The sequence below is a fragment of the Myotis lucifugus genome, unplaced genomic scaffold (assembly GCF_000147115.1).
Source record: "Myotis lucifugus unplaced genomic scaffold, Myoluc2.0 scaffold_288, whole genome shotgun sequence".
Classification (NCBI taxonomy): Eukaryota; Metazoa; Chordata; class Mammalia; order Chiroptera; family Vespertilionidae; genus Myotis; species Myotis lucifugus.
The window spans coordinates 147682-174867 of NW_005871336.1; the positions used below are offsets into that span (position 1 = coordinate 147682).

General features: G+C 52.6%; 1 protein-coding gene across 1 annotated transcript in view; it reads left to right on the plus strand.

Moving 5' to 3' along the window:
• LDLRAD3 (low density lipoprotein receptor class A domain containing 3) overlaps positions 1–7729 on the plus strand; it is a 124860-nt gene extending 117131 nt beyond the window's left edge. The window contains exons 5-6 of the mRNA XM_006099892.3: positions 4359–4704; positions 6387–7729. Coding sequence (XP_006099954.2) covers positions 4359–4704; positions 6387–6624 — 584 coding nt within the window. The 3' untranslated portion in view covers positions 6625–7729. The remainder of the gene's footprint in view (positions 1–4358; positions 4705–6386) is intronic.
• Positions 7730–27186: the final 19457 nt, after the last annotated feature.

Consider the following 27186-nt stretch of genomic DNA (forward strand, 5'->3'; position numbering starts at 1 on the left):
CATCAGCTCTGAGCCTCACAGCGACTCTGCAAGGTGGTGTGTGTTGCCCCTACTTTGCCGATGAGGAAGCCGAGCATTAGACTTGCCCAGGGTGTCACAGGGGCTGGAGCAGAAGGAGGGTCTGGGCCACACCTGGGGACGTGGGTGGGATGGTCAGTGAGAGACACCGTGTACAGACGGACACTGGCCAGACGGACACTGGCCAGTGTGTAGGAACAGAACACTCCACCCACAGCAGCCAGCCTGGGAGCCAAACGCTCACCCCTTAGCCGCGGCTGGATTAATGCCTGGCAGCTTCCCTAGTGTTCACCCCCATTTTCAGCTGAGCACCGAGCAGAGAAAGCTAACTATGCTCCCCTAACCCATCACATAGCCCCCCCCCGTCCCCCCCCCCCCCGCTTAGTCTCCTATGGCTCCCCCTGCAGGCAGCCCCAGGCAGGACACCCTGACGCCACCCTCTCCCCACTGCTCCTGGGCTGCCCTGCTCCTGGCCTGCCTTTGAGTCTCTACCAAACACCAGTGACGGCAGGGACTCCCTTGCGGCACAGGCTCTGAAGCAGTCACCGTTGCTTTGTGCCTCTGGTTGGTTTTGTTTATTCCCACATCGGGGCGCAGTGGGCACGAGTGCCCGACAGAAGGAAGGTGCTTCCCGTGTGGGGTCCTGGTCAGTAGGCGTGCAGGGCTGGTCAGCCTTGGGCCGGAGGGACAGCCCGTTGCCCCTGTACCACGGGAGCCACCTCCTAAGCCACCTTGCCTCCAGCATGTTGTCAGACGTGGCACAAGGTGAGATGCCATTAGGGGTGAGGCAGGGGGAGGGGCAGCGTGTGCGGCAGAGGGACAGTGGACGGCTTCAGGGGCGTGGTAGCATCTGCGCGAAGGCTGGGAGGAGGTAGGACTGGCCTGGCTGAGGGGGCCGGGCCCCGTGAAGGTTGAGGCAGGGAGCAGGGATGCTCTTGACCAGCCATCTGCAGCCAGTCCACTCCCTGCAGGGACTCCGACCTTCACGACTCTCCGCGGGGCCCCCTACCGTTTGGCTCCCAGTGGCTCTGGTCAGTAGGAAGCAGCAGCAGGAGGCTGGAGGGCAGAAAGGGAGAAAGGTCAGAGTATTTGTCCCCCCGGCTTCCTGTCTGCGAGGCCACAGATCGGCAGTGGCCACGTGCCTCCCCCAAAGGGCTCAGCTCCTGTCGGTCCTCACCCGACTCTAGACGCCACATCCTCCTCCTCAGCCTGAGGCGGGAAAGCTTCCCAAAGCCCCTTCATTCAAGTCTTTAAACCCGGAGGCTGTGGGGCCCATGTTTTTCCTGCCAGAGCAGCAGGAGGAATGTTGGGTGTGTGGGAGGAACCTGAGCCCCTATTTCTACCCACGAGGCCAGCACAGGGCAGGGGGAGAGGGAGGCAGTAGGAAGGCAGAGACAAAGGGAACCAAGTGGGACGAGCTGAGCATCATGCGGAGCTGGTCCCTCACCCTTGAGGTAGAAAGTTCTGGAAAGGTTGTAGGCGGGGCCAGAGCCGGGTCAAGTCTGCAGGTTCCCGTGGGGTTGGCTGCTAGGAAGCTGCTGTGAAAACACGAGTCTGTGCTGGTCCGAGGGGACGAGCGCCTGGCGGTGCGGGACCCACCGGCTCACCAGGCAGCCGCGGGAGCCAGCGGCAGCTCCGGGAGCACAGCGGTCCTGGGTCAGGGACCCAGATGGCCGGAAGGAGCGCAGCAGACCCGGCCGACACAGGACAGGAGCGCACGCTGATTGACAGTGGAGCACCAGGGCACCGGCTGGAGGGACAGCAGAATAAATGGAAGCTCCGTTATCCACGGGGTGTGGGCTTGGCACGCGGGTCCCAGGCGGCTCTGATGTTAGTCATTTAGCCCGCGGGCTCATTGAGCTCTTAAGAAAAGTGAGTCCAGTCAGTGAACTAATACAAGCTGACATTTACACACAGAGCACAGGAGACCAGGCACCACCGAGTTCGCAGCATCAGCGTTTCTCCAGCGAGTGGGATTGCCGCCTCTCGCCTGCCGCTGCGGGCAGGTCTGGGAGGGCCTGCTTTGGGAGACGTCAGTGAGACCCTTAAGATCCACAGCGCTCTGCATTCCGTTCGTTTGAAGGATCTCTCTCTCTCTCTCTCTCTCTCTCTCTCTCCCTCTCTCTCATTCTGAAAACCACATGTGGTCACACAGAAGTCACTGTTTCAAATCTGGACCCATTTGTTTTCCGTGTGAAAATCCAGCCCCTTTCCTCTTTTATAAGAAACATATCTCCCTGGGTAGGAAATTACTCCCTCCTTATGCTGTCCTCCACTTTATCCCCAAAGGCAGCCCCTTCCAGCCTCCGTGTCTGGTCCGGAGAAGCGGGTGAGGATGATGGAGGCTTGTGGACCCTGAGAGTTAGCATGGGCTCATTTGGGATGATGAGACGTCTGGAGGCGGGGGGGGGGGGTGGTGATGTGCGCACCACAGTGTGAATGTACGTAAGGCCACTGAACTGTGCACTTAAAAATCGTTACATGGTACATTTTATGTGATAGATATGTCTCTTTTTTTTCACAATAAAAAAGAAAAAAGGCCCGGCCGGCGTGGCTCAGTGGTTGAGCATCAACCTATGAACCAGGAGGTCACGGTTTGATTCCCAGTCAGGGCACATGTCCAGGTTGCAGGCTCGATCCCCAGTAGGGGGCACGCAGGAGGCAGCCGATCAATGATTCTCTGTCATCATTGCTGTTTCTATCTCTCTCTCTCCCTTCCTCTCTGAAATCAATAAAAAATATATTTAAAAAGAAAAGAGAACCAGCGTTAATTGAGTGCAGACCTCCCTGGCACTTTGGCTCTGCTCTCTGTGGGTACAGTGCGGTGTACTTTACCCTCTCGGTAACCGAAGGAGATGCTACTGTTGCTTACACAGAGCCACCCCGTTTTAAAGATAAGGCGTCTGAGGCTCATAAAAGTCCAGCAACGTGCTTGAGAACAGCCAGAAGCGACGGCCCCAGGATGCAACCCCTCCGCTCTGTGCTGCAGACAACAAAGTGAAGAGGCCGTTTTATTTTACGTCTGAGTTCTCTCTCACACACACACACACAGCCCCCATCCAGCGTCTGAGGACCTAGCTGAGAACAGACAGGACGCCTGCGGGCGCCTGAGTGACAGCTGATGGTCTCCAGAGGCTCCCAGCGCGGCCGCCCTCCTGTAACTGTCTGGGGCAGGCTTCTGCCTTTCGTCTGGGGCTTTATTTGCTTCTGTCTGTACAGTTGATCATTGAAACAATGACCCACGGGAACGTGGTAGCTTCCATTCATGTTTGAGCGTAGCTGGAAAGAAAATTAACACAAAGCCCAGAGCTTACGGGGGAAGATCTGTGTCAGAGTAGGATTATGCGGGGGAATCTGGAAATATTGAGATCAGGACGGAAGATGATGTGTTTCGCAGCATGTGGATTTTTGAAGGAGGAATATCTGGGTTCTACCAAAGGCAGTGCCCGCGAGAACAGACTGAGAGTTGGAGATAAGGGGATGGAAAGTATTCCAGAAAGCCCCGCCAGTGTGGCTCAGTGGTTGAGCGTTGACCTATGAACCAGAAGGTCACAGTTCAATTCCCGGTCAGGGCACATGCCCGGGTTGTGGGCTCAGTCCCCAGTGTGCAGCAGGTAGCTGATCGATGATTCTCTCTCATCATTGATGTTTCTATCTCTTTCTCCCTCTCAGAAATCAGTAAAATTATATTTTAAAAAATAATAATAAATAAATAAATTTCCATGGAAAAACTGATTTCTGCCGCAGGAACTACTCCTGTTCCCTGGATATTGTAGTTCCTGGCCCTGATTATTTTTTTAAGCAACTTTATTGAGGTATAACTTACATAACAGAAAATGTTCCCATTTTAAGTGTGTCATTCAATGAGTTTTAGTAAATTTACCGATTTGTACAGCCATCACCATATTCAACATGTCCCTCATACCCATTACCAGTTAATCTCTGGTGCCCCCCCTCCCCCCGGCCTCCCCAGGCAACCATTCTACTTTCTGTCTATAAATTTGCCTTTCCTGGACGCTTCATGTAAATGGAATTATACAACATGTGGTCTTGTGTCTGGCTCATTTTGCTCCGCATCATGTTTTTGAGGTTCATCCATGTTGTAACGTGTCGGTACTTCGTTCCTTTTTCTGGCTGAGTGACATTCCATTGTGTGGCCATACCACATTCTGTTTATCCATTCGCCAGTCGATAGACATGTCGGCGGTTTCCACTTCACGGCTACTGTCAGTCGTGCTGCTACAAACATTTGCACGCAGGTCCTGGGACTGACTGCACCGCGAGGGGTGAGCTAAATCGGTAACCTCCTCCTCTTCTCTCCCCCCTCCGGGCTTTCTCAGAACCGGGCAGCGGGCAGGTGTTCGTGACGTCGGAGAACCAGCTGGTGTACTACCCCAGCATCACCTACGCCATCATCGGCAGCTCCGTCATCTTCGTGCTGGTGGTGGCCCTGCTGGCGCTGGTCCTGCATCACCAGCGCAAGCGGAACAACCTCATGACGCTGCCGGTGCACCGGCTGCAGCACCCCGTGCTGCTGTCCCGCCTCGTGGTGCTGGACCACCCGCACCACTGCAACGTCACCTACAACGTCAACAACGGCATCCAGTACGTGGCCAGCCAGGCCGAGCAGAACGCCTCGGAAGTGGGCTCCCCGCCCTCCTACTCGGAGGCCCTGCTGGACCAGAGGTGCGTGCGGGCTGGAGGAGATGGGGGCCGGGGCGGGGGGAGCCGGGAGCTCATCCGATGGGGGAGCAGAATGGTGGCAGCCTGGGTTCCTGGTCTTGCCAAGAGCCTGTATTCGGGTGCTGTAGGCACAGCAGGGTCTGACATCTACTGAGTCCTTGCCGGACAGTTCATCTCAGTTCATCCTCTCAGGGACTCGCTGGGGATGGCTCTGTCTGCCTCGATTTCACAAGTGAGGAAGCTGAGGCTCTTGGACTTCAGGCACTTGTTAAGGACATACTGTTAGGATCCTGGCCAACTCGGGGATGCCACACTGACACCTTCAGGCTGCTGGCCGGCTTTCACACTCTGGGGCCTCCACTGCTACCGCAGAACGGTGCCTGTCAGAGGCTTGGTTAATACTTGTGGGATGGATGAATGAAGGAGGGAGTGAGTTACTAAGTCCCTTGACTTGGCTGGGCTGTGTGTGTAGAATAAAGGGGGTGGAGCAGCACCCTCCAGCTGTGTTAAGCAGTGGAACCCTCTTAGCAATGGAGTCAGTATTGAGGTCAGAAAGCAGAGCTCTGGGGTTGCCGTGGGTGAGGGGCCTGGGTCCTGCCTGCCCGGCCTGCCTCCCTCCTTTGGGGACCTCCAGAGTGTCACAAATCGCCGTTCTGGAAGTCCCTGGACAGAGCTCCCGGGGTCCCCTGGGTTCTGAGGTTACCATGCCCCCCTGCCGAGCTCTGCTCAGCATCGCCCTTTCTCTGAGTCCACATGCACCGTGTGGCATGAGCATTTTGCACCCCCTTTTTCTGGGGTGATGGGGTCCTCTTCACAGGCAGCTCTTGTATTATTTAATCTATTTTCCCTCATAAAAGGTAGCTTCAGGGGGCGGTACTTACGGATTTCTTGGAAAGTAAGCATAAGTGTTCAGGATGTCACTCACCCCCCATAGCCCTGCATCCGACCTTCCAGTGTAGAGTAAGGTTAGCGTCACTGAAACGGTGACAGCGCCTGGGCCCAGATCCCAGCCCTGCGCTTACAAGTTATTGGTGATCCTCAGCAAGCCATTGAGTGCCCCCTGCCTCAGTTTCCTCCCTAGGACTAGGGCATAAAGTAACACCTGCCCCTTCATTCTTGTGATCCTTACTAAAAGGAATGAGCGTGAGGTACGTGGCATGGGCCCCACTCACAGTGAGCTCTCAGTAAGTGAGAGCTGGAAAGCCAAGTGTCTTTCCTCTTATTTCTCTGGGAGCAAGATACCGTTATTGTTCCCTTCTACAGAGACGGAGGTGTTGGGAAGATGTCCTCTCACTTACCCAAGTCCACACAGCAGGTGGGCTTCAGTAAGAACCCAAATTCTGTGGCTCATCAGAGGCTCCATCAAACACCAGGCCACGGGACCCCCGCTGATGGAGCAAAGCCGCTCTGCCAAATCACTTGGCATCCTCGCTCTGGCTCCACCGGAGAGTGTAGTCAGGCCCTGCCCAGTTGGCACAAGCCCGCCGAGCGCACTGACCTGCTCCATTCCGTCTTATTACACACCACCTTGGACGGCCTCTCTGCTTGGAGGGCCAGCCTCCTCCCTCACATCAGCATCCGCTCAGAAACGGGCAGAAGTCAGCCCTGCCCTGGCTCCTCCTAATGCTTCTCTTTCTTCTCCTCTCCCCTGCCTCCCCCGCCCCACCCTGCCTTCTCCACTGCAGACCCGCATGGTATGACCTCCCTCCGCCACCCTACTCCTCCGACACCGAGTCACTGAACCAGGCCGACCTGCCACCTTACCGCTCCCGGTCGGGGAGTGCCGACAGCGCCAGCTCCCGGGCAGCCAGCAGCCTCGTGAGCGTGGAAGACACGGCCTCCAGCCCGGGGCAGCCCGACCCTCCGGAGGGCACCACCGAGCCCAGGGACTCTGTGCCCAGCCAGGGCACCGAAGAAGTATAAAACCCAGATATTCCAAAGTCCACACGGGTTCATCCGCTCTGACCTGTTACCATCCTAACAACCTGCCCTCAAGGGGAGTCGGGGTGCCTCAGGGACTGATCTGGGGTGTCAGCTGTCTCTCCATCCCCCTCCTGCCCCAGATTTCAAGGAGGTCCTCTGGTGGGCGGCCTGTCGTTTTCCTGGCCTCTCCATTGGCACGATGTGTGTGGACATCTGTCCTGGGAGGTGATTCTTCCACTCGGCCCAGGGTCACAGCCTCACTCTCCACGTCATTCTTCTGTTACCGCTGTCACCTGGCCGAGGAGGGGACAGGATCATGCGGGTTTAGGGAGCACCTGAGAGAGCAGTTTCTGTGACATGTCGGACGTGCAGAAGGGCAGGCACCGGGCCACATGCACTGTGGGCTGCCGTCTGATAGCTGTTTGGGGGTCCGGGTGCCTTTCTCCCTCGGTTAGGGTCTCTCTGTGTTCCTGCTAGCTGTCCTCTCTCTCTGTGCCCCGCCAGCCACAGGGCCCACCCACCAGGAGGCCACCATGGGATGGCCACCCTGCAGGGAGACCAGGCGAGCATCCAGCCTCGCACTGTCCTACGCATTCCCCTCCGTTCAGCGGAGGCAGCGGCCAGAGGACACGTTTGACACGAGGTACGCCCTTCGGTAATCGGCCGTGTCACTTAGAGGTTGTGAATGACCCTGAACCTGTCCTCTCTGGAGAGATTCTGGCTTTAACATTTTGCCTGAGGATCCCCGTTTGGAGAGCTTGTCTGGCCGCATGTATCGTCAGCCTCGTCCCAGAACAGGCAGGAAGTCCCCACCGGGAGTTTCCCCGGGTTCTCAGCTCCCAAGAGGCAGGCTGCGAGAGCGAGGCCTGCTGTGTCCACGGTCCCTTCCCTGGCTCCTGGATCGGCGGCCTCCCAGCTGTGACCAGCCTGCGGCCCGGCGGTGCCTGTGAACCACACCCAGCCGGCCACCCTCCTGCAGCTTCGACACTAGCCCCCCCAAGTTCCCTTAACACTCAGCAGTCATCTTACCTGTGTATTTGGACTTGACCCTGCGGTTTCTAACCCGTGTGAGAACCGTATTCAGCACCCTCCCTGCCCCCCCCCCCCGCCCCCCCCCAGCTCCCAGCTCCCTGCGCTGCACACCCTCCCTGCCCCCAGGCCCGACCGATATAGGTAGGGTCAGGGTTACAGTTAGAGTTGGGCCCCTTCGAACATCCCATCGTTTCTCCCCTGAGAGAGACGGACAGTGGACAATTTGGAGTCAAGATTTGCCATTCGGACTTTTTATTTTTTTAATCTTTTAGAAATGCATTTGAAACAGTGTGTTTGGGTTTTTTTTTTCCCTTCTAGTTAAGGGACTATTTATATGTGTATAGGACAGCTGTCTTTTTTGTTGTTGTGTTTCCTTTAGTGAGGTCCAAAGAAAGATGCAAACGGGGGTCAGGCCTGTGTCCCGCTGATCCCCCGATACAGGTCACTCCACACGGGCCCGTGTGCCCGGCGCTGGTGCGCTGTGGCGCTTGGAACTGTCACCTATGGAGCCCTCGGAGGACGCTGAATGAGGGCTGCCTTTCTCCCTCCGTCCCGGTCTCTGCGTTCCTGCTAGCTGTCCTCTCGCTCTGTGCCCCGCCAGCCACAGGGCCCACCCCCCAGGGAAATAATGGGTAGAAGCCTAGGCCTTACTTGGCGAGATGCTGATGGGATAAAACTGGAACCAGGCGGAGCCACGCTGGGCAGCTCCCACCCACTCAGGGCCTCTCTCCACAGCCCAGGACGCTTTCGGCAGCCTCTCTGACGCTCACGCACGAGGAGCCTGCAGCGGGGGAGGAAGGGGCGTCCGATGATCCTTGTTCTGTAGACTTCTTTTCTTAACCAAATCCAGAGGAGGTTACGGAAAAGCTAACCACGTGGCGGTTTTTTTTCTTTTTTTAAGGAAAGGAAAGGAACCTAGTTGCTTGCATCTTTTATTTTTTAAATAACACTTTATTTTCCGAGTAACCCCATAAAGCAAGGACTTGCGATGGCGGCCAGAGTGTGTTAGGACTCGGGCTGAACGGTGCCTCTCCTGCGAGTGAGAATGGCTGTCTTTCTCCCTCTGATGGGCCCCTGCTTCTGCCTGGTGCTCGGGAAGTGGCTTAGAGCAAAGGATTTTAATTTTAATTAATTTGCAGTGAACTAATCTCCTGTACAATTCTGCTTCCAGGCATTTTAGGGGAACAAATGCTGTTAGTAGATAAGGGGAGCTTATTAAATGTTTTTTAAAAAACAAACAAAAAAAAACCACAGGGACATTTTTATTATAGATTTGTGGTGTGTTTTTTTTTAATGAATGTTTTTAAAAATATGTAAATAGGACACCAAAGCTGCAGGGGTTTTAGGGTTTTCCCCCCTCAAGATAACAAAACAAGTGGCCCGCGATATTTTTTAACTCATTCCGATCAGGATATTTTTTTAGACGTTGCCTAAATCGATGCCAACTGGAGAACCACCTCTGCTCTCTTTTCTCAAATGCGATCAATGAGTCCTTTTTTATTTTCGCATTAAAATACTTTCACTGTGATGGCTAGCTTACCACCGGACTCCGCTCCCTCTAATTTGACATCGACAATTTTTAAAAATGCAACTAAGTGGTTAATAGTGTGTGATGTTTAAAGTTGATATAAACTGGAAAGGTTGTGTGCAGTTGTACTTCTTTTTTTTTTTTTTTGGCTAGGGTTGTGTGTTGTTGTTTTTTTTAATTTTATACTTTTCAAATAAACATGCAGTTTCATTCTTTCTGTTGGTGTGAATGGTTCTTCACCTTTCTTAACCCACCTTGCTCTTCTATGGCAATGTAAAAAATGGACATCTCCCATCTGTCATGACTTCTGCATTGAATTGATGCCATAGGAAAGGCGGGAAAAGGAAGAGTCTATTGGCGGGGTCTCAAAATGTGATAGGCGTTGAAGGATTCCACAGCTGGTGTGATTGGAAGGCAGAGGTGAAATCACGAATTCCAATTCGTATCATGGGCCCTGGGATGTCACTTAAGAAGATGGGCATGAACTGCTTCCACTGCAGTGCTGTTGGGGGGAAGGGAGAGGTAACTGTGAGAACCAATAGCAGACCCTGACCTCCTGTGCCGGCGTACACTACCGCGCTAGCACAAGTGTGCGGATAATTAGTTTAGAGCCACAAATGGTGCAGATTGGCCCCATCAGTGATGGGGACATCCTTGTTTGGTCTTACAAGTCTCGTTTTAGAACCACGTGTTGACTGATGCCGCAAGGACAGTGGCATAGAGAGTCAGGAGGTCACCCATACCGCCACCCATGAACAGGAGAAGTAACCTTGGCCTTGGTCTTGGCCAAAGTTGAAATCCACATGGGAAACTAAACACAGGTCCTCAAAACCTAGATTTCGATCATGTACTGATGCCCGGGGTCTCAAAAGGAAGATCAGGCTATGAGACAGCGGTATCCCAGTAGTCTAGAGTGGCGTGCCCCAAAGGTTTGTCAAGATGTTCATTCCTTGTTCTCAGGGTGCCATTTTTAATAGGTGCCACAATGAAGAAATGGTTGAGAAGCACTCACCTAGAGCAGAGATCAGTAAACTTTGTGTGTAAAGGGCCAAATAATAAATTTTTTTCCTTTGTGGCTATATGATCTCTGTAGCAGCTACAGAATCGTCCATAGACGATACAACGGGTGTGGCAGGGTTCCAGTAACTTGACAAAAATACATGACCAGTCAGATTTGGCTCATGGGCTGTTATTTGCCAATCCCTCATCTAAAGGATCGTTTCCATGTCATGTTCATGGATCCAAAGCTAAGGACATTTTAGAAAAGCATATTCCTGGCCTGGAATATGAGAACCTTTGAAATGGCACCAACCTTTAAAAAATTAAAAATAGACAAACTCTCGAAGCAGGCAATTCGAGGACTGTGAAGTTAATTTTAATCGACACTATAGCTCTTTTTCAATGAATAAGGAGATACAGGAGGAGTAAACATGAGTAGAGGCTTTCCCAGTAACACCCTAAACAGCCAGGTTGAATGCAGCGGTCCTAGACAAAAAAAAACTCCTCTCACTAGCGATTCTGTAAGATAATAAAGTGACACAACAGAATGTCTTTTAGAGAAAAAGACGGGGATGACTGACCTGAAAGTTATTACCTGTGTTCTCCATGTAGCTTGTCATCCTCAGGCAAGGCCGTAGATCCAAAGAGTAAACTGCATAGGAAAGACCTTCAGGTGGCCACAGTAGAGGTGCCATCGTGTACATAGGAGAGGAAATGCTCCCAGTGAGACCCACGGCAGAAATGTTAGTGAGGAAACAGGCAGACTCCTCGGACAATCAAATTAATGGAAATGGTAATAGAACCTCCAGTTGTAAATGATAAAAATTCAACTCACACGAGCTTAATTGTGCAAAATGGTAGAAGACATACTGGCTGATGCAACCAAGTCCAAGGGTATGGGACTGTTGGTTTGGGGCAGGACTGGATTCAGTTGTTCAGAAACTGTCATCAGGAATCTGCTTCTCTCTCCCCAGCTTCTCAGCCCAGCTCTGCTCAGCTTTATGGCTTTACATCAGGTGGAAGAGGGTCCCAGAAGATCCAGGCTCACAATCGGAAAAGGAGACAACTGTCTTCATGAGAGTCTATAGAAATCCCCCCTTTTTTGCCTTTTATCTTTTTTTATTGAATTTATTGGGGTGGCATTCATCCCTAAATCATACAGGTTTCAAGTGTACAACTCAATACAGCCTCATCTGCCAGCCTGGGAATCAGCTAAGAGCACACGGGCGTGCAGGACACTTCCCAGGACCACACATTGTGTTTGGAGATGGCGGCAGCCCCAGTTTAGAGATGAGGACTGACACCTGGCTCACACAGGTAAAAGAGACATTCTAGAAAGAAAAGAAGGGGCTGGCTTCATTGTACGAGGAAAGTCAACTGCTTAACTCATCCCTCTAGTTGGAAGCAGTTGTCAGGAAATAATTGAATGTGAGTGTCTCCTTCCCGCTTGCTGGCGTGGCTTAAATTAGTGGCTCTTCCATGAGAACGATGTTTGTGTGTGCCCAGTGTGTCAGCAGGGACCAATCAGAAACACTACAGGTGTTACAGGAAGAAGGGGTTGAATATGGACATTGGGGCTTTCACTGAAGGAGAGCTGGCGGGGTGATAGCCTAGAAGCATCAAGTGGAGGATTCGAGACACAGTTACCAAGGACATCAGCCAGAGCCTGGGACAGGTGGAGGAACCAGAGCTGTAAGGAAGGCCAAGAAGCCACTACATAGATTCCAAAAATGGTCCTGCAGCGAGCAAGTGATCTCACGGAGAGAACTGAGAGGCTGGATGTCTAGTGAACCCCACCCCCGAGGATAATGCCTGAGCTTTCATCGACACCCGTGCCCCTAGAACCACACTGGGAAGGGGTCTCAGGAAGCATGGTCCTCAGGAGAGAGTGGAGACAACAGCATTCGGCCCACCTGGGGGCTAGGACCTTGGGCCCTGCAGTGGTTTCTGGTACAGACCCTCCATCCTCCACTGAAAAGAGTCTTCCTCAGTAGAAAATTGGGACTCGATACGCATTAGACCTTAACTTCTTCGTATGTAGTGAGAAAAGGGAATTCCATTCTTTACTTTTCATTTTTGTAGGCATAGCCCATCATTTGAGCCCGTAGTTATCAAAAGTGCCATGGTTCCATTATATGATTTGGTATAACCTCGGGTAAACTGGACAATTTATGTTAGGAAATAGAAATACATGACTTTGGAGTTATTTTTATTAAGGATCTGAACAGAACTTGCTGCTGCCCACTGTGGGCCCCAGGGAGACTCATAGAGGGAGGGTGGTGAGTGCTGGGGAAGCAACTTCCTGAAGATGGAAGTAGGATGCCGCTCTCTCCCCCGAGAGGGAGGCCAGTAGGTTGGCTCTAGGTTTGGCTAAGAAACCATATGAGTTAGAAGAGAAAAAAAATGTTGAAAAGTGTAAGGTTTCTGGCCTTCTGTCATGGTTTTCTTCTCTCTTCTTTACTGACACCTTCTCATAGGAGCAAATTTCCTAGGTAAGAGTCAGTCAAGCAAAAATATCAAATGGTCCATGTCAACCAGAAACCAGATTGCTCCAACTGGGAACAGAAGGGCCAGGGATCCCAGAAGGAAAAGGAGTCGGCCTTGACAAGGGACTGGAGATCCCCTTTCTTTCCTACCCTGTCCCTCTCTTCTTCCCCTGTCCTCTTTCTTCCTCTGTCCCTCCTCCTCTCTCCCTCCCATCCTCTCTCTCACTCTGCTCCTTGGCTAATGCATTTCTATGACCTCAGGGTGGCTCAGTGCCCTCGGAGTTCACTCTGCAGTCCCCATCCTCCCCTGCGCAAGATCTGGAAGCGCAAGATCTGGAGGTTTAGATTTGAGAAATAGAATGTAATAGCAGACTCTCATTTGGTTTTAGTTAATAGCCATGATTTCTTTTGACATTCAATATTATTTTATACTAGCTTCAGAGCCAGCATTATTTTCCAATCAGCCTTTACTAGGGAGTCCTGCACTTTGAGAAATTACTGGGCACTTGCATCTACTCTTAAAATGGATGTGTGGATTTCATCTTTGGTTCTTGTCTCTATACTCAAACCAACAGCCCAAAGTAGTATTCAACCCACAGGCTGAGTATTTTAATTGGCTTGTAGACTCCTCTCTTTTTATGGTGAACCTGTGGCCAGCGATTGAAGTTCAGGGTATTTCACATAAACATCTGGATACATGGCTTCTTCTACAGAACCAGAAGACACGGCAGTTTTGGGGCTGCCTTCCCACATGTCGAACTCTGCAGAGCTGAGGAGCAGCTGCCCTTTCAGATGGAAATGTAAAATTATTTTTCAATTACAGTTTACCTTCTATATTCTTTTGTAATAGTTCCAGGTGTTCAGCATAGGGGTGAGACAATCATATACTTTACAAAGCAATCCCCCCAATATTTCCAGTACGCTCCTGACTCCATACATAGTTATTACAACATTAATGACTATATTCCCTATGTTGTACTTATATCCCCGTGACTATTCTGTAACCACTGATCTGTACATCTCAATCCCTTCACCTTTTTCACCCAGCCCCCATCCTCCCTCCCCTCTGACAGCTGTCAGTCTGTTCTCTATATCTATAAGTCTGTTTCTGTTTTGCTTATTTGTTTATATTGTTCTTCAGATTCCACATATAAGTGATATCAGACGGTACTTGTCTTTCTCTGATTTGTTTCACTTAGCACAATACCCTCTAGGTCCATCCATGGTGTCACAAATGGTAAGATTTCATTCTATTTTTATGGCCAAGTCATATTCCACTATATATAGGGGGTTGTTTTTATAGGGGCAGACATCTTAAAGGTGCCCAGAGTCGGTGGTGCCAGCTTGGTTCCTGCACCAGGAGTGTCAGCGGCGGAGCTCCGGGCATTATCACTGGGGTGTCGTTCTCCTACGCAGCCTCGAGCCTGATTCTCCAAGCCACTTTCTTCAGGAATTCCTTTTTTGTTTTAGCCAACAAAGTTGTAATGTGCAGCAGAGATCCTTACTAATCCAATGCTCAGCGCAGCTGGAACGAGTCCACAGACATGAGATCGAGTCCCAGCTCAGTTCCTGACTCCCAGCGCGACTTCACACAAGTAAGTCTGTCTTATCAAAGCTGTTTCCAGGAGGTGAAATTGTTCCGTCGACTTTCCTTCCTCAAGCCGTGGTGAGAAATGCACGCCGTCTTGCATGAAGGGCAGTAGAGAGGTTTAATGGGAAGTCAGGTCCTTGTTACTCCACAAGGGGTCCAGCTGCCTTCCCCTTGGGAAGACCAGTGCTCTAACCCCGCAGCTTGGCGGCCTGCCTTTACTTCTAACTGCTAAGCGACTTGGGAGTCTGCATCAAGCAGACCATTTCAGGGCAACATCATAAATACACTGGTACCCAGGGGTTTGAATTAATTCATTCAAGTCCCCTTTTTTGGAAATGTACTTGGGTTGGTAAAGGCAGGGAGAGGGGGAGTGGAGGGATTTATTAGGCAACGTGATGATCCAATGGCCACATGCAGAGTGGTGATGATGATGATGATGATGATGATAACAGCTATTGGTCAGTTATTTTATGCCACCCACTTTGTCATCTGCATTGTCTCATATAATCCTCCAAATCAGGAGTTGGCAAATTGTGACACACAGGCCAAATCTGGCCCACCACCTGTTTTGTAAATAAAGTTTTATTGGGACATAGCCATGTTCACTCATTGACTAATTCTGCGGCTGCTTTTATTCCACAATGGCAGAGGTGAGGACATGCAATAGAGTTCATATGGCCCAAAAGATCTGCGATGTTTGTTGTCTGCCCTTCATAGAAAACGTTGCTGAGAGTTGGGTACTGTTACTGTACCCACTTTCCAGATTGGGAAACTGAGGGACAACGATGTAAAGAGCTGGTTCTAAGACCTAAACCTAGTACGTCCCCGATTTCAGATTCGAGCTCCAACCGCTGCGTTTTAAACCTTCCATCAGTTTATGACGGCAATGTCTCCTTTTTCCTTCCTGTCCCCGCTCCCTCTGAGAAAACAGGTGCACGACAGTCGCTACCTTCCACCTGGATGGAGGTGTCCACTCCCTGCCTCTTGCTCAGAACTGGAGGTTTCTTCCCAAGGGGCTCTTGGCTGCTCCCAAACTCACTCAGTCCCCGAAGCCGCGGTTCCACTGAGTGGCAGGAAATCTGGGCCGGCTTGGGAGCTGAATCCAGGGGCCCAGGGGAAATGCAATCTTGCCGGCAGGACTGGCTTTGTTGAAACCCTTCCCTCCGAACTAACGAGTGTTCCCAGGGTTTCAGCTCACATCCCTTTGGCGTCCCTGCACCTCACCTCCCACTCCAGGGAGCCCTGGGCCCAGAGGGTGTGTGGCGTTTTCCTGTCCTTCTCATCTGTGCCACGGCTTCCTGGGGACGGACTCGTCCCTGACAGGACACAGCCATAGACCGCTGGCCACGGGACGTGCCCCTTTGGAGAGGCGCTCAGGCTGGGCTCCCGCGCTCTGCCTGGCTCTGCCTGGCCCTGCCTGACGGGCAGAGCTAAGAAGGAAGGGCAGAGGTCGGACAGTCCCGCTGTGCTGCCTTCCCGGTTCAGGTTCAGCCGCTTCCTCACCTCTGCGGTTTTCAGTGCCTTGCCATCTTAATCCTGGCGTCCGTGTGACTGACACCGCATTTCAGGGTTGGGGAAACCGGCGGCAGGAGCCAGTGTGGTAGCCCCTGGCAGCTGGGTCCGGCAGGGAGGGCGTGACCCACTGGTACCAAGCCTGAGACCGTGGGTTTGTGCCTGGGCTCTGAGCAGCCTCTTTCGGGTGAGTGCATACTGATAGGATGGTGAGAATGAGTCTGATTTTCAAAATGCGGTTCCCACGCCCTCACTTCTCAGCATGGGCTCATTTGTCATCTCAGGATATGCCGGGGAGACACCCTGTCAGGCACAGTTCACTAAGACAAGCCCGTGTCAGCCCTGGCCCCTGAGTCCCAGGTGTAAGACCTCCTCTATGACTCAGCAACCCCTTCGGTAACAGTCAGGAGCAGCTATCCAGCAGCCCAGGGAGCCTGGGTCCCAGGAGATGAGGGTGTGGCATGGGGTAGGGGAGGGGGGCTCGGAGGGAGAGGAGGGACATACAACACCACTGGCAGCAGCAAATTTCTGCCTCCAAAAGGGAGGCGGGCTTCCGCAGATAGTCTCCCAATAGGCCTTATATCTGGAGAAAATTGCATGTTGGAATGTAATTGGGAATCCCTGCTGCTCCCTTGATGAACGCAAACCACGCTGCAATTAGAGTGATGCAGCAGCCGGTGCTCCTGACGGCAGTCTGTCTGAGCGAGGAGGGCGGGCGGGCAGTTGGCGGGTGACTGGTGTGGCCAGGGGGCCTGTTCTCTGAAAGCCCCTCAGTCTGTCTGAGCGAGGAGGGCGCGGGCAGTTGGCGGGTGACTGGTGTGGCCGGGGGGCCTGTTCTCTGAAAGCCCCTCAGGGGCGGGGCGAGGGCTGTCTGCTCTAACCTCAGCTCAAGGGGCAGGTGGAGGGGAGAGAAGGCTCCCAGGGGACCGTCTTGGTTTGCCTCCCACGGCTCATGGCCAGGGCAGCTCCCTGCTAACGGAGTACCGCTCGCTGCTACACCGAGGACCACGGATTGGGCTCGTGACTCAGGTCCCAGAACCTCGCCTCCTGCACCATCTCCATAGGGAAGAAAATGGACGTGTACTGAGCACGTACTCTGTGCAAGGCCCTGAGGTAAGTGGTGGTGGGGAGGCCTTCTCTATGAGTCTCATGGTCTGGCTCCAAGTTCACTTCCCACCTGACCCTTGCATTCCTCAGGCCCTACCCAGCCTTCTAGAAGCTGGTCATTTGCTGCCTCCTCTGAGGACCCCTGCTCTCTCTTCACCCCTCCCCGCTCCTCCCCGACAGGAAGGGCACCGCCTTATCTGATCCCTCCCCGCTCCTCCCCCACAGGAGGGGCACCGCCGCCTTATCTGATGGCGGCGGTCAGGAGAACTGGCCATCCAGAGACCATGTGAAACAGGCGCAGGGAGCGGGGCCTGTCCGCTTCCCAGGCTGCAGGGGAAAGCAGCCCTGAGCCAGGGTTTGCTCTCCTGCCCCCGCTCCTCCAGCTGGGACCAGAGAGAGTAGTCAGCGTGTCCTTTTTAGGGAGGGACAGCAGGTGGAGGTGGTGAAAAGTCTCGTCTTGGCCTCAGGCCCAGGATGCCTGCTCTCAGCGCTGACTTTTGAGCCCCGTTTTGTCCGGTGCTTCGTATTGAAACACCAAAGGCCAGAATTCAGGAACGGAAGAGAGGGACTGTCCCCTCGAACCAGCGCCTGACTCCCAGGCACCAGAGCTGAATGCCCAGCCCCCAGCCTGTTCCAGGCACTGTCCATGGCGCCCCAACAGGATATGTCCTGCTGAGTGCCCGACGCACTCTGCTCTCCACATCAGAGACAAGGCGCGTGAAGGCCCAGGAGGCTCCCAGAGCCAGCAGTTGGGGGAGAAGAGAACAGGTTCCGTTGGAAAGTTACCAAAATATGTAAGGCCATTTCAGAAGGCTGTTCCTCTTAAAGGCAGTGGGATGCTCGTAAATGTGAAGTGTGGCAGGTGATTTCTATTCTAAATTACTTCTGTAATGCTGGTTTGGCTCAGCGGATAGAGCAACGGCCTATGGACTGAAGGGTCCCCGGTTCCATTCCAGTCAAGGGCATATGCCTGGTTGTGGGCTCGATCCCCAGCAGGGGGCGTGCTGGAGGCAGCTGACCAGTTATTCTCTCTCAACATGGATATTTCTATCTCTCTCTCTCTCTCCCTTCCTCTCTGAAATCAATTATATATCTTCCTTAAGTCCCCACAATCACGGTATAAGGCTCGTTTCTCCCTCCCATCTGTCTGATAGCGGTGGGGTGGTCCTGCTCCATTTTGAGCTAAGCCACCAGGAACACGTGTCCTCACCCGGACCAGCACTGGGACCACGCTAAGCCTCCATTTCCTCCCATGCGAATAGTAGCACACTATCCCCCCCCCCCCCCCCCCCCCACAAAGGGCTGCTGGGATGCCGGTCGCCAGACCCAGAGCACGCGCGCAGTCAGACTGGTTGTCATTATGGACTCATTTAACAAACATCCGGAATCAACGTGAAAAACTCCCTGGGCTGGGCCGAGGATACAACCCACTGGCTTTCCCTGGCTGCCTGCGCGCTGCCCGTGTGAGCCCTGCAGATAAGCCGCGTCTGCCAGCTCTCGAGTTCATCAAATACACAGCTGGCCGGAGCCTCGGGCCTGGAGCTGCCTAAGCTGCTGTGGCTGCTGCCATCTGGATGTCAGAGGGAGCATAGGAAGGGCCGGCTGCCGAGGCAGAACAGCTGGGCGGGGGCCCGGAGGGTCCTGGGCCGCAATCTGCTTGTTGAACACTCATTTGAGATGCAGGGTTTGGGGTAAGGAACAAAATAGCATCTCGGGTCACAGCCAGGCACTCTATCCTTCCTTCTCAGCACACAGGGAGCATGAGCAGTGAGCGGCCCCAAGAGTTGGTTCAGTTGGAAGAGCGCTCAGGACTCCGGCTCAGGACTCCGGCAGGACAACGGAGGGCTTTGGCCATCTGGGGAGGGCCTTTTCCTTCAGCTGCTTCTGCCATCAGATGCAGGAAGAAGGGCTTGGACAGGAGTTATGAGGAGGTGGCAGCGTTGATCTGTTCATTTTGTTAGCTGCAGGCACTCCACTGGCAGAGGACTGGCTGCAGGAGGGGAGACGCGGTATACCAGCAGAGTGCAGGGTTCTTAAACTTTCACGTGTCTCAGACTCCCCCGGAGGGCTTGTTACGAAGCAGAGCGCTGATTCCGTCGGCCTGGGGTGTGGCCCAAGGGTTTGCATTTTCAACGAGTTCCCAGCGATGCTGATGCTGCAGGTGAGGGTGCCACACTTTGAGAAACACTGACACTCGTGGTGCTGGGTTCTGGGGCCAGGCTGCTGGGCTTGACTTGAAGTCAGCTCAGCTGTTACTGACTGTGCGGCCTTTGACAACTTAGTCTCTCTGGGAGTCAGTTTCCTCATCTGTCAACTAGGAACGATCCCGGAAGTATCTACCTCCTGGGTCTCAAGTGAGCTAAACCAGTTAAGGCAGGCAGAGCCGTGCCAGCTTGTAGGAAGCTCTTAATGGGCATTAGCGATGATGACCTGGAATGCTTAAACATTTTACAGTGAGAATGATTACATGCTGCTTTTAAAAATATATTTTTTCATTGATTTCAGAGAGGAAGGGAGAGAGAGAGAGAGAGAAAGAGAGAGAGAAAGAGAAACATCAATGATGAGAGAGAATCATTGATCGGCTGCCTCCTGCAAGCCCCACACGGGATTGAGCCCACAACCTGGGCATGTGCCCTGACTGGGAATCGAACCGTGACCTCCTGGTTCATAGGTCAATGCTCAACCACTGAGGCATGCTGGCCGGGCTGCTTTTATCTATAAACAAAAGATGAGTAAGAAAAGGCCCCTATATGTTCATGCACATACATGATGCGCTCATAGGAATTCATGTGGTTCACAGGCCCAGGACAGCGCCTCCATCCTATACCCCTAGCTTAGGAGACCAAATTGCTCCTGTTGGGGGCCCCACTCCATTGCATGAAGTGGCAGCTGATTTCTATCTAAATTACTTCCTTACGTCCCCACAACCACTGTATAAGGTAGTCATCAGCACTCTACTTTATGGATAAAGCCTTTCACTCAGAAACTTGCCAAGGGAGTCTTGGAGTCAGGATTTGCACACAGACCCATCCGACGCTCCATCACAAGGCCACTGTTTGCTTCCTTAGCGCTGTTACATCACCCATTTATCTAGAACAGTGGTTCTCAACCTTCCTAATGCTGCGACCCTTTAATACAGTTTCTCATGTTGTGGTGACCCCCAACCATAAAATAATTTTTGTTGCTACTTCATAACTGTAATTTTGCTACTGTTATGAATCGTAATGTAAATATCTGATATGCAGGATATATTTTCATTGTTACAAATTGAACATAATTAAAGCATAGTGATTAATCACAAAAACAATATGTAATTATATAGGTGTTTTCTGATGGTCTTTAGCGATCCCTGTGAAAGGGTCGTTCGACCGCCAAAGGGGTTGCAACCCACGGGTTGAGAACTGCTGATCTAGAAGAACGCAGTTAGCGATGTCAAAGTGCTCAGTCCTATGGGGAGAGATAAAGGAACTTAGATCTAACTGAGGAATCAAGAGGAATATATCAATTTGCAAAACAGTCCATAATTACAGGCCGCGCTCTCTTCTCGTTGGCGCCAGTGTCCGGTAGCAGCGCCCACTCCAGCCCTGGCAGCAGGGAGGGGGCTGGGCTGGCAGCAGTGGGGGAGAAAGAAGTGCCATTCATTCCCTCGTTCATTTATGCCTGCACGCCTTCAACCAATGCTGACGGAGCAGCTGCCAAGGGCAGACAGTGACCCAGGGGCTGGGGACAAAATGGTGAGCAAGACCCAGTCTGGCCTCGGGAAAAGGCAGAGCGACAGCTGGACACCCTCGCACTCCCTTCCTCCCCGGCCTGTGCCCACAGCTGTCCAGAATCATCGCCCAGGGCCTCACACTGTTTATTCTGCTTTGAGCCCATTTCTTTCATCTTGTTTCATGAGATGAAAATGTGGGGAGAAGCCAGGTTGTGGAGAACACTGCGTGGCATGTTTCCGAGTTTGGGACTTTATTCTGGGAGCATCAGAAGCCGTGTAAGTGTTTTAGGCAAGGGAAGGGCATCCGATCTCCATTTAGAGAAGACCTGCAGCTCCGAGGAGCAAGGATAGAGGCGAGGAGAGCAGGGTGGCAGGACTGGAGGTGGGGGACCACTTAGGAGGCGTGGGAAGAATCCGGAGGAGATTCTTCCTCCTCCTCCTCCTCTCCACCCCTCCCACCCCTTTCCTGCCACATCCCCCTACTCCCAGAAGAGAGCTGACGGGCCTTCCGCCCTGAGGAAACGCTTGCCCCACAGAGGCATCTGCACGTGTTTGAAGTTTAACCGGCATTGATTGGGCAGCTTCCATGTCTCAGACACCTCCATGTATAATTAATTCCCTCTAAGCTGCACTGTCAGGAAAAATTAAACCTACTCTCTCTTCCTCAGCGGCCAAGAAACAGACTTGGCTCCAAGGCCCCCCTGCACTTGAATCCTCGCCCCACCACCTGCCCCACGAATTGATAAAAAGAAGCAACAGCCCCAAATGGAGTCCCCTGGGCTAAGCCCCCAACACCAAACCCTGATCGAGTTACAGTTACAACTTCCCCCAGGAATGCAGTGGGAATTCTGTGCTCAGCACCAATGAGGTCATCTCACCACTTAGGGCTTCCCACCCCGCGAAGGAAGGTGAGGTAATCCTGCCCATAGGCCCTTTGGTCCCCCAAAGGGAGGCAGGCGGCCGTGCCTGAAATCATCCTTTATTTATTTTCTTTTTTGTGTGTGATTTCCTCGTCCTGCCTTTTAAAACATTTCCCTTTCTGCAGCCCTTTGGGGTTCCCTTCTACTTGCTAGATGAGATGCCGCCCAATTCGTGAATCTCAATAAAGCCGATTAGATCTTGAAAATGTACTCTGTTGAGCATCCACCTAGGAACCAGGAGGACACGGTTGGATTCCCTGGCAGGGCACATGCCCGGGTTGTGGGCTCAATCCCCAGTGTGTGTGTGTGGAGGGGGGGGGGGGCGTGTAGGAGGCAGCCGATCAATGATTCTCTCTCACCATTGATATGTCTGTCTCTCTCTCTCCCTCTTCCTTCCTCTCTGAAGTCAATAAGAAAAATAGTTTAGCCAAAACCGGTTTGGCTCAGTGGATGGAGCGTCGGCCTTCGGACTGAAGGGTCCCAGGTTCGATTCCGGTCAAGGGCATGTACCTGGGTTGTGGGCACATCCCCAGTGGGAGATGTGCAGGAGGCAGCTGATCAATGTTTCTCTCTCATCGATGTTTCTGACTCTCTATCTCTCTCCCTTCCTCTCTGTAAAAAATCAATAAAATATGTTAAAAAGAAAAATAGTTTAAAAAATAAAATGAATCAGTGGAATCTTTATTTAAACAGTATAGCTAGAAAGTCACACAGTACAAGGCCTTGTGAGCCGAGCCTTGGACTTGGGGGGTTGCTGCCAATAAAACCTCACCTAGAAGAGTCGTATCTAACGGGTCTCAGTGGTGGGATTCCCGGCACCCATTACCCAGCCAGGAAGCAATTGAGGAGACAGTGGGTGCTTCCAGAGCTCAGCCTAGGAGCAGGCTTCATGGCTCCCTCAGTGGGCCTGCCCTGCCTCCAGTTCCCTCCTTCTCTCTCCTTTGGTTGCTCTGGGCCAGAGGGGGGGAGTTCTGTAGAGGAGGGGCCTGGGCCTGGGGGCTTCCTCTTCTCGCCAGGGGTCCTAGGAGAGTCACCAGGTGCCTAGCTCCTGGTCTTTGTTTGCCCTATTAGGCCAGGGTGGAGGATAAGGAGAGCAATGGCGCCACCTGCTGGGCATATTGGGCAAGCGCCAGCTGCGCCCGGGTGAGGAGCAGGCGGAGATTTCCCTTCCTGTGTGGCTTTTGGGCATAAGAAGAACTTGAGTCACCAACGAGGATATGGCAAGTGACCTCTTCTCTAGGAGTCACCCTGGGAACAGAACCCATCTCAGCTGGTGGCAGGAAATGGTGCCCTCAGGGCTGCCTATTACCTGAGCACTCAGGTGAGCAGTGAGAAGGTAATACATAGCCAATTACAATGCAGTGGTAAGAGGAGTGACGGGGGCAACACAGGCTGAGAAGACAGGCGATCAAGTTGATGTTCTAGGTCCCTGGTAGGGGCCGCTCCTGAATCCAGAGGTGTGATCAGCAGTTAAGCCAGGATTAAGGGAACACACTCCAGAGAGAGGGCCCCCGGAAGTGCGTGCTGCCTCCCTCCCCTGGCCCAGCCTACCTTCTCCTTGCCTGCCTCTCGGGGAGTCGGGGAGAACTGGCACCTTCACGCCGCTGGCCCCTTGGAAATGCTGGTCTCTGTAATAGGGACAGGAGCTCGGCATGCTGATGTTTGCTCCTCGCCATCAACCTCCTACCCTCCCCCAGGGCTCCCATCCCTGCCTCCTCCTGCCCAGGTGACACTCCTGTGGTTGGGAGACTGCTGTGAGCAGCCATCCCCACTCCGCACACCTGGAGTCAATGAAGGCTGGGAAGCATGGTGGCGAGACGGGAGCATGGTCCTGGGTTGGTGAATTCGGGCCCAGCCACCAGGTCCCTCTGCAGGTGTTTTGTTGTTTGTTTGGCTTGTTTGTTTGTCCTCACCCAAGGATATGTTTACTGATTTTAGAGTGAGGAAGGGAGAGAGAGACATCTATGTGAGAAACATCGATTGGTTACCGCCCATATGCACCCTATCAGGGATCAAACCCACAACCCTTTCGGTATACAGGATGATGCTCTAACCAACTGAGTCACCTGGCCGGTGCCCTCTGCATGTGTTGAATGAAATTTTTTAGGGTAAAAGGCACTGCTGCGGTAGATTTACAACAAGCAAGTCAAGTCAATGTTAATTCCATTGATCTGCCATTCTGATCAATTCGATATCATTCAACCATCACTTACTAATACAGGTCAAATCCTGTGTGGGTCTGTGGAAGGTAGGACACCAGTGAACCTTTATTGGGAAGTCTACTGTGTGCTAGGCACCGTGCTAGCTCCTGTGGGTACCAAGTTAGGGAGACCTGGTCTTCAGCCTCAAGAAACATCCACCACCACTGCACCCACACCCACAGCCACATCCAGGCAGCCTTTCTCTTCTCTTCTCTTTTTCCATGAAACCTGGTCTCAGGAAAGCAACTGATCCATGAAGCCATGTCAGTTTTTCTCACTATCCATTCTCTTCTTTATTTTAGTAATGAGTCTCACTCACTTCCCCACCTTGTGTGTTGTGGCTAGACAGACAGGTGACTGACTGCCCAGCCAGAGAATGTATTTCCCAACCTACCTTGCAGCTAAATATTGGCCATGTGATTGCGACCAATGGGACGTTTCAGAGAGTGATGAGCAGAATTTACTCAGGGATGAGGGCGGCACCTGGTGGTTGGTGAGGCAACACCATGGAGAGAACCTGGGTCCATGGACCATCCCCCGGAGCAGAACCATCCGACCCACTCAAACCTTCCACCAGCCCAGACATCTATGTGAGAGAGAAACTAAATTCTCCAGACCGTGGAAATTGGGTTTTTGTTGAAGCAGTGAAATCAGTGGCCCCGTGACGCTCACTCCCAGAAGCTGAAAGCCTGGAGGCGTAGGAGCTTTCTCAGGGGCTTTCCAGAGTAGCTCTCAAGTCGTTTGCCGTTCAACTTGCTGGGATGTACTTTACTTCACCGTGTGGTACGTGTCCACGGTCGTATGGCTAGTGCAATGCTGATGCCAGCGGCCAAGAACATCCCATTCTTCAGTGGAGGAGTCTACTTCCTACTTGACTGTAAATCTATGGCAGGCATTACCTAAGCAGATATCTTATCTCCACTCACAGACAAGGCATTAAAAACCCATCAGAGTCTTTCCCAAGAGCCCACGGCTAATAGAAGCTCAAGACTTCCCTCTATGAGCTCTTAACATTTCCTCAAAGGAAGAATGGTCCGCTCTCCTGGGGGATTCTGGTCCTCTGTCACCAACCAGGGAATACTACTAGGAAACCATTTTTTTTTTCTGGCTTGAAGCAGTTGTAAAAAGGACAATTAAAGCACAGACATGTGAGCACTAAAGAAGGAAGTTGCACAAAAGTCAACCCCATGCAGGTAAGAGAATGTTTAGGAATTATCAGTATTTGGAAGTCAGCAGTTACAGGTTCAAATAGTTCTTGTAAATGATCAACCACTGGAAAACTTTCAAATTGCCAGGTAGCCAATGGTTTCTAGAGTAAAAATACATACATTATAAAAGTAACAAAAACCCTCTCTCATTTCTGATACCATCTCAGCTTAGGAACAAAGTTAGGGAGGGCCCGTTACACCACACTGGACGAGCTTCCTGGAAATTTGCAAATACCAAACCACAGAGCTTGACTAATGCCTTTTGGACGTGGTGCCCACTGTGTGTGTTTAGAGAACTGGTGTGGGAAAGACCCGAATGTCTGGTCCTGACGTCAATGTCTTTGGCCTTGAAAATCACCAGAAAGGGGAGGCGAAGGCACTGGACAACCAGGAACACTCCTGTAGCCCAGAGCCCACCCACATTATTCAAACCAGCCAATCCTAAGTTTACCCATTCCTTCCTGAGAAGACCCCAATAAAGGCCTGTCCCCTCGCCCCCTCTGCCTCCTGACCAACCCGACCCCCCCCACCCCCCGCCCCCGTGTGGCCCTTTGTGACGGAAATGATCATCCCGTCAGGTGGCTGGGTAGAAGCTAGGTTTTTATGAGGGTCAGGCCAACCAGGAATATCGTCTACTATCCATCTTCCCCAAAGGTGGAAAACAAACCCTTTAAATGAGCGTGTGAGGTGAAGGGTAGCGAACATTTACTGACTGGCCCAGTGACTGGTGCCCGCTGTCTCCCATGCACCCAGATGGCTCTCTCAGCAGGACCTGGCTAAAGGAATGCCCAGCTCTCCTGACACCGATGCTAGGCTCCTGCTTCCGGTTAGTCTTTTATTGAGGCCCACAGGACAGGATTTGAAGGTTTCTGTGGGTCAGAGGGAGTGGGAGAAAAACAGGGGAATGAATTCACAAGGCTCTCAACCTGGAATAGTGGCCGCCTTCCCGGTCCATGAACTCGTCGCTGATGTAAAAAACATGTTCATTTCCCGCAGGAAGGACCCCCCAGCTTGCATCGGACTGTCAGTGGTTCGGCCCCACGGGGTGCGGAACTGCCATTTGAACAGAAGGGAGCTCAGCTCCCAGGAGCCAGCAGACAGAGGCGCCTGGGACCCTTCCTCGACTTCTCACCTGGTATCTCCCCAGGCGGGAGGACTGCTCACCTCCACTGCAGCTCCCGTTTTCCCAATGGAGCCAAAGCCACTGAGCTCTGTGGCCCATGCAGAGTGCTGTGCGGCCGAGGAAGCTGGAGAAAGCTGGGCCCAAGTCCTAACGAGGCCATTTACCAGCAGGTGACTTAACCTCGGTGAGCGATGAGCGGGTTTCTGCACCGACAAAGGGAGGATGAGAACATTGTCACACCTGCTGTGATAGCAGATGAAACAGTGAAAGTGGAGGGCTTTCTCCTTTCCTGCCATTAACAACCAGAGCTGGCACGGTGCAGCCTTCCTATTTGCCACAACAGTGCTAGGTGCTTTTAGGCGCCTTGTCATTTAATCTTCACAAAAGCCCTGCAGGTAGGTAACATAATTATCCCCATTTAATTTTAAATACTGGGAACTGGGAGGATTGAGGTCAAGCCCTTGCCACAGAGAAGTGGACCTGGTTCCCACCCCTGCTGCCTGTCGGTCTCTTAACCTGGCTTCTCCTCCACCCGCCCTCCCCCACCCACACCACCCAGAAGCCACCACAGCAAGCATGTGGCCCTCCAGCTGTGAGTTTGACATGCTTGCGCCACAGTGAAGCACTGGGATAGCAGGCTGCTGCTAGGGGAGCGATCCAGAAGGGGGGCGGGTCACGCACTGACTCCTATGACGTGTCAGATGACTCTAAGGCAGCGGTTCTCAACCTGTGGGTCACGACCCCTTTGGTGGTCGAACGACCCTTTCACAGGGGTCGCCTAAAACCATCCTGCATATCAGATATTTACATTACGATTCATAACAGTAGCAACATTACAGTTATGAAGTAGCAACGAAAATAATTTTATGGTTGAGTCACAACATGAGGAACTGTATTTAAAGGGCCAGAAGGTTGAGAACCACTGCCTAAGGGGTGCTTTCATCACAGCTGTGACAAGCACACTGCCAACCTTGCCTTTGCTCTATGGGACACACAGGCACACGGAAGGTAGGGAGGGTCCCTGTGGCTTCAGGTCACATGTGGTCATGGGCTTGGCTGGGAATTAGGAAGCTGGGGTCACCCTCACACAGGAGGCAGCCCCAGCCCAAGGCAATGAACTCAGGCTCAGCACAGAATCAGAGG